The sequence below is a fragment of the Vespa velutina genome, chromosome 11, assembly GCF_912470025.1.
Source record: "Vespa velutina chromosome 11, iVesVel2.1, whole genome shotgun sequence".
Classification (NCBI taxonomy): Eukaryota; Metazoa; Arthropoda; class Insecta; order Hymenoptera; family Vespidae; genus Vespa; species Vespa velutina.
In genome coordinates, this window is record NC_062198.1 from 6,107,051 (window position 1) to 6,117,050 (window position 10,000).

Below are 10,000 nucleotides of genomic sequence, written 5' to 3' on the forward strand. Positions count from 1 at the left end.
AAACTAAATTTTCCTTGAACAGTATTAGACATTTTTACATTACTCTTTGGAATATTATTACTCTCTTCTATATGTTTTTTGAAATTAGATGTTAAAGTATTATTATCACTTTCTAAGCTCATTTTACTGATTTCTTTATCAACACTAGCCTTACTTACGCCAGAATGTTTTTCGATTAACGTTGTTAAATCGCTACTATCATCACTCTCACAAAACATATCTTCCATGTGTTGCAAAAGAGAATCTTGTGAGTTTTCATCATCGTTTTGAACACACTCTATTGGTTGTTGAATAGAACTACCTGTTGATACCGTTTGTGTAAAAATTGTCGTCTCTTGACTTTGTTCATCGAATATCAATTTGTCTGTATCCTCTTCTTTTAATAAAAGAGTTTTAACACTTGCATTGTCTTGCATCAATGAAACATTTGATTCTTCTATACAAGGGACTTTATTGTCCATAGATAATATTTCTTTTACATTAAATAATTCTTCATAATTAGACGTAATGCAAGCGTCTTGTGTAGTATTACTTTTATGTTGATCACAGAGATTATTTTTTAAACAGAGGTTATTAGTTTGTACACCTACGTCAACTTTATTTGACGGTGTCTCTAAAAGCATAACTAACTGTTTATATACTTTTTTTTGAGAGGTGTGCGATTTAATATCTGAAATCTATTAAAAAATAATTACACACTCTATCCCAATGGTATATAATCTCTTTCTCTCAAAAATGGTATCTTACCATTTTAAGCATATGTTGTCTATACAATGAAGCTTCTAAAGAAGATCGTACAGCATTCAGTTCCATTTGATCCGCGCACTTTTTTAAATCACAATTAAAAGTCTCTTGATTTTTTTGTTTGTAACATACTATGTAATTACTAAGTAAACATTTGTGAAGATACGAGAAGTATACTGCACGTACCTGTTTCAAATATACATCTCATTTTTAATTTTATTCTATTATTTGATCAAATTTGAATTAATTAATTTCAAACATGCTCATGCTGCTATATAAATATATATATATATATAAGCATATATATATATATATATATATATATATATACATATATACATACATATATATATATATATATATATACATATATTTTATAATGAGATATTATAATAAAATGTAACATGCCATTGCAGTAAGTCGTAAGAATTCATGATTAGGAGTAGAAGGTAAGAGATAATTATTTCCAGTAATTGATGGTAGTGGCATAGACAAGATCTTATCGAGTTCATTCAAACTATCATCATCGTCAATTTCATCTTCGTTAACCTCATGTTCTTGCTTCAATGCAAATGGCAATGTCATATCCATCGTTTTTATTGCTTTCATATTCATCTTTTATTTAACATTGTCATTGAAATGTTATTTAATAAATAACAATTTTACTCTATCCTCTTTCTTCTATCTTTCTCTTTCTTTCTATTTCTCTTTCTCTACAAAATTATTGAAGCACCGAACGTATACACATTTTATAAAGCACAATACAAAACAATACACATTTTTATTCTATCAAACGAACATTTGTTTGACTCACATGAATTATTATTTACAGATTAAAAAAATAAATAATTAGTTAATAAGGGAGAGTTTATTTTTTTAACAGGAATCGTTCCTAACACCGAACAGTGACACCAAGCGGCAATTTTCGAAAGCTCTAAACGAGGATGTTTATTAGATCGGCCATTCTTGTTTTACAAAGTTTCAAATTAACAATTGATCTTTCAAATATCGTCATCTAATATAATATAAATAAATGTAAATCAACATTAAAAATGAAATAAAAAAGAAAATAAATAATGTCTACATTGTTAAACAAAAACAAAAATATTTTGTATTTTCATTTTATATTCTTATTTGGAACAAGTTTCGTCGATATGGTAGATTACTTGTTATCAATATTATCGACCATTATCGATTTTTAATTCGATCCAATTAGATTATTTAGATCGTATTTATTGATTAGTTATTTTTTTTTTTTATCAATGTTAACATCCCTTTGTTATATGTCATATCTTTTAATAATTGAGAATTACATATTTTTTCGTAACGAATGCCATCTATTATTTCTATAATTTATGACTTCAGTCGAAGCATCTGTAACGTGAACGTTCGGAACTCCTTTGAAAGGCTTAACAAGGAGTCACCTCCACGTTCTTCATTTTGACAGGTATATTTTAAAATATATCAATATTATATCATTTTATTTAATATTATATATAATTATAAATAACTATTATATTTTAGATAATTTCTCTGAACATATGTTTAAATGATATATCTTGAAAGTATTATATCTTATATGAATCAAATGAGGTTAGAATTTCATGGTCAAAGGACTAACAGATTTTCTTTATGATACATGTAATTAATTAATGATAATAATTTATTACTTTTGTAATATAAATAAAAAGAAGTATTTATGTTTTCTCAGTAATTAACATTTTAGTGGATATCAGTAATTAATAAATCTTAATTTGTTTTATAAAGTTTTTATTGTAACATGCTTTACATATTTTTGTAATCTTTAGAATGCCATTCCATCTAATAAATATGCTTTCACACACACACACACACACACACACACACACACATATATATATATATATATATATATATATATAAAATAATTATTTCAATTTATTTCTTTGAAGTATAAAATTTTTTTTAATAATCAAATTAATATTTATTAATATTTATTATCATATTTTCTGCTTTTTATTCGATAAGCATCGTTAATTATAATCAATTGGTAAAGAAGAATTTGAAGAAATTTATAACTAGTTATGAAAAATATCTGAAATATTTTTATTCTTTTATGCAGCAGCATAAGGACAAGTAAATCTCCGACATCATGCCACCAAAAAAGTCTATGGAAGAAACTGATCGATTGACTCGTATAGCTATTGTAAATTCCGACAAGTGTAAACCTAAAAGATGTAGACAAGAATGTAAAAGATCATGTCCTGTAGTGCGAATGGGGAAACTTTGTATAGAAGTAACTCCATACAGTAAAAAAGCATCTATTTCTGAAGAACTGTGTATAGGATGTGGTATTTGTGTAAAGGTAGAAATATTTTTATATTTTCTTTTTTTCTTTTCCTCTTTTTTCTTTTCTTTTTTTTTTTTCTTTTTTTTTTCTTTCTTTCTTTTATATGTATATGTATATATAATTCATTTCAATATTTCTAACAGTTACATATATTTATATGCTGACAATAATTCAGATTATTTATATAGTCAGCCTTTATTTAATCATAGGGTTTAAATCGGAGGCTTCTTTCAGAAATGTCCATTTGAAGCCATATCTATTATCAATCTTCCTAGTAATTTAGAGAAAGAAACGACGCATCGTTATTCCAAAAATTCATTTAAATTGCATAGACTTCCTATACCACGTCCTGGGGAAGTCTTGGGTTTGGTTGGGACAAATGGTATTGGAAAATCTACCGCTTTGAAAATTTTGGCAGGAAAGCAAAAACCAAATTTAGGTCGATTTTCTGTATGTACTTTATTATTTATTATTTGCAAATAAATTTATTTTTTACTTTTCTTTTAATATTAGCATTATAAAAATATGATATAACATTTTAGGATCCACCGGACTGGACAGAAATATTAGGTCATTTTAGGGGTAGCGAATTACAAAATTATTTTACCAAAATATTAGAAGATGATTTGAAGGCTCTTATCAAACCACAATACGTTGATCAAATTCCAAAAGCATTGAGAGGAACGGTTCAACAATTTTTAGATAAAAAAGATGAATGCAAAAATCAAATAGAAATTTGTCAAATGTTGGGTATGTGTAATGTGTATATAATTAAATATTAATTAAAATTGTGTATATTATAAATGTCGCATTTTTTTTTTCTTTTTTTTTTTTTTTGAATGAATGAATAAATGAATTTTAATTTTGATTGTAGATCTAATGCATATACTTGATAGAGGTGTCGAAGCTCTTTCAGGAGGAGAACTTCAGCGTTTTGCTTGCGCTATGGTATGCATTCAAAATGGTGATATTTTTATGTTTGATGAACCGTCTTCGTATTTAGATGTTAAACAACGTCTCAACGCAGCTGTAGCTATTCGATCATTAATTCATCCAGATAAGTATGTGTATTATATATAATGCAAGTTGTAAATATTTAAAATATGTTTCGTTATAAAAAATAACATTTCTTTGTTCTTTTTTGTTTTTTTGTTTTTCCTTATTCTCTTCATTCTCTATTTATAGATTTATAATCGTGGTGGAACACGATTTATCTGTGTTAGATTATTTGTCCGATTTTATATGCTGCCTGTACGGTGTACCCGGTGCTTATGGTGTCGTTACTATGCCTTTTTCTGTACGAGAAGGTATAAATATATTTTTGGATGGATTCGTTCCTACTGAAAATTTGAGATTCCGTGAGGAGTCTCTTGTTTTTAAGGTTGCAGAAAGTGCAACCGAAGAGGAAGTGAAACGTATGAATCATTATGAATATCCAGCAATGACAAAAACAATGGATTCTTTTACATTGCACGTTGAAAAAGGACAATTCACGGATTCTGAGATTCTTGTATTGTTAGGAGAAAATGGTACTGGAAAAACAACATTTATAAGAATGTTAGCAGGAAATTTACCTCCTGATGATGGATCAGGTAATTTACATAAGAAAAATCTGACAATTTTTTTTTCTCGATTATTTTTAATCAGTGAGATTAATATCTTTTATTTATTTATTTATTTAATTTTTTCTTTTTTACATTTCAGGAAGTATTCCGTTGTTGCATATAAGTTACAAGCCACAAAAAATCAGTCCTAAGTCTCAAGGCATCGTGAGACAATTGTTGCACGAGAAGATCAGGGATGCTTATGTTCATCCTCAATTTGTAACCGATGTAATGAAACCTTTGAAAATTGATGATATTATGGATCAGGAAGTACAAAATTTATCTGGGGGAGAATTACAACGTGTTGCCATGGCTCTTTGCCTTGGTAAACCAGCAGATGTTTATTTGGTTGACGAGCCATCAGCTTATTTAGATTCTGAACAACGTTTGGTAGCTGCAAAGGTCATCAAAAGGTATTTATCAAAAGAACAGTTCTCGAATTTCTAAATTAATTGACAATTATATTGATATTAAAAAAAAAAAAAAAAAAAAAAAAAAAAAAAAAAAAAAAAAAAAAAAAAAAAAAAAAAAAAAAAAAAAAAAAAAAAAAATTCTAATGCTCGCTTTTTTTTTAATCGAAATTTTTCATTCCCTCGAATTTATCGAATCAATTTTCAATTTAAATTGATATTTTTTAGGTTTATATTACATGCAAAGAAAACAGGATTTGTAGTAGAGCACGATTTTATTATGGCTACTTATTTAGCTGATCGTGTGATTGTATTTTCTGGTACGCCATCATTGAAAACGACTGCACACAGTCCGCAATCTTTATTAAATGGTATGAACAGATTTTTAGAATTATTAGGTATTACTTTCCGAAGGGATCCTAATAATTTCAGACCAAGAATTAACAAAAGTCAATCAGTAAAGGTACGTATAAATTGTATCATTATTATAGATTGTCTCATGAAATTATTATTAATTATAATATGTTTACATATTTTTTTTTTTTTTCTTTTTCTTTTTCTTTTTCTTTTTCTCTTTTTAATTATTCATTTTTATATCAGGATTTAGAACAGAAGAGAGCTGGTCAGTATTTCTTCCTGGAAGAATAAGAAAGTCCACACGTGTCTCGTATACGAATTGGATAGCAGCATATGCAAGATAACGTTAAGATACTTTGGTGAAGTTTATATTTACACACATTGATAAAGGATATCTCTTAGGATCAATGTGAAATAATTCTTATAATAATAATTGTATTTTATGCGAAAGGGATGAGACATTTGTTTTACCATCAAAAGTGATCTATTATTCTGTATCTTGCACGAAAATTCTCTTCTCATTAATTTATATTATTATTATTATTATTATTATTAATCAAAATGGAAATAAACATCACAATTGGATATGTGACATCTGGAATAGGTTACACCTGTGTAAAAAAAAAAAAAATAAAAATAAAAAAAATAAAAAAAAGAAAAGAAGAAAAAGGACAAGGAAACAAAACTAACAAAACATGCAATATGTAATATCTTTTTGTATAAAATATTGATTACTATAATGTCCGCGCGTAGAATTAATTTATAATTAATAAGACAAAAAAAAACAGAAGATGAATAAATATAAACATCATGATTTTCGTGTACGCTCGCTATGCAACATATGAACACATTGTAAGGATATGAAATATATGATACGTCATAAGAAGGAAATATTCCACACGTATTTTGTCTTCAATTTTTTTTTTTTACCTTATCGTATAAACAAACAAAGCTGATAATATTTGTATGACGTAATGTAATTTTGAATAATTTTTATTATAATGTATAATATTTTATCAATGATTAATGAACTTCACTTATACATCTTGTCATAATGTTGTATCATTCTAAAAAAAGAATTCCCTAACTTTGCAAATGTAAAAGATATAAAAGATATTATTCTTTTCTTTATTTTTTTCTTTTGTGTATTGTTCTAAACAAAAAAATGTTCTTAGATACAATTTGTACAAAGAAATATTTTACTTTGGACAGGTAATTTGTAATTGTTAAAAAAGAAAAAAAAAAGAAAAAGTGTACATACATTTAAATGTATGTATATGAATATACATATGTTTACCAAAGAAATGGTTGTATGTTTTTAACGATAGATTAAATACCCGGAAATATTTATTATACCCTCCGATAAGTACAATTGTTCCTGATAAAAACTTGTATTCTCCTACTTATGTAAAATCATTCTTATAAAAGCTCTCTTTAAAAGCATGCCAACAACATTTGAACAGGAAAATAGTTGATGAACTATCAACATGTCGAAAGTTTTATTCAATAGTTTATTTCTTCCTTTTTTAATTTTATTAATTTTTAAAGAGATTCAATGTGCTAGTAAGTATTATTTTCTATCTTCCCCTTCCTTCTTCCTTTTCTCCATTTTTTTTTTCTTCTTTCCTTTGTGTTTCTTCGTTAACAACAAAATTATATTTTCGCAATGTCATTATTAGGTTTATTCCTTTTTTTTATTGTATAAAATATTGTGATTGGTTTTTTTTGTTCTTGTTTATCTTTTAAATTTTTATATTTTAATGTAAGAATTTATTATACTATATATATAATATATTAATAATATATATATATATATATATATATATATATATATATATATACAAGTATATATATTAATAATATAATATAATATATATATATAATTGTAATAAATTTTTTGTTTCTTTTTTTTTCCATGACTTTGTAATTTTTGATATTTAGATATAAATGGAACGACAGAGCCGTCTATAAGAACTGCAAGGGATACAAATAGCAAAGTAGTATTATCAACACCTGAAGAATGTTATCGTCCTTGTGATGGAGCACAACCGCTTTATTGTTATTATCATTTCAGATTAGAATATTACACTACAATGGCAAGGTATAAATTCGATAAATGTTTTTTCCTTTCATTTTTTTTTTTTCTTTTTAATTATTACATGATATTTTTCGTTTATATTAATGCATTTAATCCCGGGAAAAATAATGTATTCTGATTGGTCAATGAAATAGACCAATCATCGGAAAACTATTATGAATTTAAAAAGATTTAACAACATCTATACTTCGATATTAATAATAATTATTAATAATTTTCTACAGTCCTTGTAATGCCTGTCGTACGAATAGTTTTGAAAGATCAAAAAATCTCTCTAATTGTGAGTGTATTGTGGGTGATGGTTTTGAGAAAACTATTTTTTCTATTAATCGTCAATTTCCTGGACCATATATACAGGTTAGTTTTAAGAAAAAAATAAATAAATAAACAAAAAGATTATATTTATTTCTAAAAAAAAATATGCATATATATATATATATTTTTTTTTTTGTATTTATTTTGAAATGATATAAATATTGATTCTTAATATATATATATATTTTTTTTTTTATTTATCTAAAAATATCCAACGAGACGCCAATTACAAAAATTGAACGTTCGAAAGCCTTACAAAATTTCTTTCTCTTAATTCTTTCAATTTCGCAGGTATGTCAGCACGATAAGCTTATAATCGATGTAGAAAATGCTGCAGAAGCTACAGACACCACGATACATTGGCATGGAGTCTTTCAAAATTCTTATCAATATTATGACGGAGTACCTCATATAACTCAATGTCCAATTTCGGCACCTAATACTTTTAGGTAATTTGATTTTTTTTTTTTCTTTCAAATCATTAATTGTTGACAATTTATCATTGACATGATTTCATTAAAAAAAATTGCATTATTCTTAACAGATACCAATTTGCTGTGGATAATCCTGGAACACATTTTTATCATTCTCACTCTTCATTATTTTTATTGGATGGACAACAGGGACCTCTGATAGTACGTTCGCCTAAGAGTCAAGATCCTAATGGACATTTGTATGACCATGATATATTCGATCATGTGATATTCTTGAGCGATTGGATGCATGGATTAGCTATAGATCATTTACCTGGAAAATGGGCCATGAGACCTGGTCAAACTCCTGATAATTTTCTTATCAATGGTCTAGGAGATTATACGGTGAATATTATTTATATTATTTTATATAAATTCTTTTTTTAATTTAATCGTCATCGTAACAATATATAACATAATATTATTTTAATAAAAAAAAAAAAAAAAAAAAAAAAAAAATTAGGATCCAAATACGGGAAAACGTAGTAATACACCATTGGCATTCTTTAATGTAACCGCTGGTAATAGATACAGATTTCGAATGATCAATTCATTCGGTACAGTTTGTCCGGCCGAATTCTTAATCGAGAAGCATAAGTTAACTGTAATTGCATCCGATGGTGAAGATTTGGAGCCGGTGGTAGTGGATAAAATAGTTTCTGTTACAGGTGAAAACAATGGAATTGAATTTCAATATATTTAACCACTTGCGGTGGAAAGACGTGCCACGCACGTCGAGATGCTTCTGTTACCGGAACACCAGTGACGTGTTACACACGTCGTCAGGCGATTATTGCAAAAAGAAAAATGCATTGATAACTTTACACTTCATTGTGTAAAGTTATCAGTATTTACTCCAAACTGTAAAATGAAAAGTAATAGTGAAGTCAGTGATATTATTTGCACAAATAAAAGGAGAAGACAAGACAATGTGGAATCCTAAACGTGCCCCGAAATGATTTGCACTCGATTGTTCTGGCACGCGTAATCATGAATTTCTTTGCACCGCAAGTGATTAATTTTATATATAGATCATAAAGAAAATATTTTATTTGAGAATTTTATTTCACAGGTGAACGTTATGATTTCATTTTAAATGCTAATCAAAATAGTGGTTCATATTGGATTCAATTACGTGGTCTAGGAGAATGTTCCGGTTTGAAAATAATTCAATTTGCTGTACTCATTTATGGTAGCAAATTGGCTCTACCAAAAACAACTAGACCTACTTATAATAATCCTATAAAGGGTGTTGTTGTAAGTGTCTTCATTCGATAACAAGAAAATATGTAAATATATATATATGTATATATATCATTATGATTTTAATTTGAAATATACTTTTAGGAATTGAATTCGTTGAGTGGACTAGATTGTGGGAGTGCTACGTTAACAAATAATATTTGTATAAATCAATTGAAATATGCGAGAAATACACCACAAGAGGAACAAAAAACATTTCCAGATCTTCGTTTATACGTACCATTCTCTTTCTTTACATATGATGGAAAGATGTTTACCAATAACTCTTATAATCCCTTCTTTAGTAAGTACAAAAGACGTATACTTTTTAAAAATAGATATTAATGATTTAATGAAATCAAATGAAAATGTTGAAATATTTATCCATTTTTGTTCTTCAGTCGCTTTCGATAGAACTTTAATATCAA

At 26.9% G+C, this 10,000-nt stretch overlaps 3 protein-coding genes across 5 annotated transcripts in view; 2 read left to right on the plus strand and 1 right to left on the minus strand.

Annotated features, from left to right (window-relative positions):
- The window catches only part of LOC124953180, a 2,527-nt gene extending 813 nt beyond the window's left edge, over positions 1 to 1,714 (minus strand). Inside the window, exons 1-3 of the mRNA XM_047504172.1 lie at positions 1,153 to 1,714; positions 748 to 930; positions 1 to 677 (exon numbers count right to left, since the gene is read on the minus strand). The exon at positions 1 to 677 is cut by the window's left edge and continues 440 nt beyond it. Coding sequence (XP_047360128.1) covers positions 1 to 677; positions 748 to 930; positions 1,153 to 1,359 — 1,067 coding nt within the window. The 5' untranslated portion in view covers positions 1,360 to 1,714. The remainder of the gene's footprint in view (positions 678 to 747; positions 931 to 1,152) is intronic.
- Positions 1,715 to 2,043: 329 nt separating this feature from the next.
- LOC124953179 (protein Pixie) lies at positions 2,044 to 6,348 on the plus strand. Of its 3 annotated transcripts, XM_047504170.1 has the most exons (10): positions 2,125 to 2,191; positions 2,269 to 2,337; positions 2,846 to 3,088; positions 3,308 to 3,523; positions 3,616 to 3,823; positions 3,948 to 4,134; positions 4,259 to 4,665; positions 4,778 to 5,090; positions 5,316 to 5,550; positions 5,688 to 6,348. In XM_047504170.1, the coding sequence occupies exons 3-10, from the start codon at positions 2,876 to 2,878 to the stop codon at positions 5,733 to 5,735; spliced, it is 1,827 nt and encodes a 608-aa protein (XP_047360126.1). In that variant the 5' UTR covers positions 2,125 to 2,191; positions 2,269 to 2,337; positions 2,846 to 2,875; the 3' UTR covers positions 5,736 to 6,348. The 3 variants fall into 3 exon arrangements, with proteins under 3 accessions (XP_047360124.1, XP_047360125.1, XP_047360126.1); XM_047504168.1 differs by lacking the exon at positions 2,269 to 2,337 and having other exon boundaries at positions 2,044 to 2,191; XM_047504169.1 differs by lacking the exon at positions 2,269 to 2,337 and having other exon boundaries at positions 2,068 to 2,191; positions 2,849 to 3,088.
- Positions 6,349 to 6,847: 499 nt separating this feature from the next.
- The window catches only part of LOC124953178 (laccase-5-like), a 4,098-nt gene continuing 945 nt past the window's right edge, over positions 6,848 to 10,000 (plus strand). The window contains exons 1-9 of the mRNA XM_047504167.1: positions 6,848 to 7,007; positions 7,386 to 7,545; positions 7,767 to 7,899; positions 8,149 to 8,306; positions 8,402 to 8,675; positions 8,794 to 8,998; positions 9,403 to 9,587; positions 9,678 to 9,876; positions 9,974 to 10,000. The exon at positions 9,974 to 10,000 is cut by the window's right edge and continues 177 nt beyond it. Of these exons, the coding sequence (XP_047360123.1) occupies positions 6,932 to 7,007; positions 7,386 to 7,545; positions 7,767 to 7,899; positions 8,149 to 8,306; positions 8,402 to 8,675; positions 8,794 to 8,998; positions 9,403 to 9,587; positions 9,678 to 9,876; positions 9,974 to 10,000 (1,417 nt within the window). The 5' untranslated portion in view covers positions 6,848 to 6,931. The remainder of the gene's footprint in view (positions 7,008 to 7,385; positions 7,546 to 7,766; positions 7,900 to 8,148; positions 8,307 to 8,401; positions 8,676 to 8,793; positions 8,999 to 9,402; positions 9,588 to 9,677; positions 9,877 to 9,973) is intronic.

Coding starts and splice junctions, on each gene's coding strand:
- LOC124953179 (XM_047504168.1), top strand. CDS start 2,876: ATGCCACCAAAAAAGTCTATGGAAGAAACTGATCGATTGACTCGTATA. Junction 3,524..3,615: donor CAAATTTAGGTCGATTTTCT/GTATGTACTTTA, acceptor ATAACATTTTAG/GATCCACCGGACTGGACAGA. Junction 3,824..3,947: donor AGAAATTTGTCAAATGTTGG/GTATGTGTAATG, acceptor TTTTGATTGTAG/ATCTAATGCATATACTTGAT.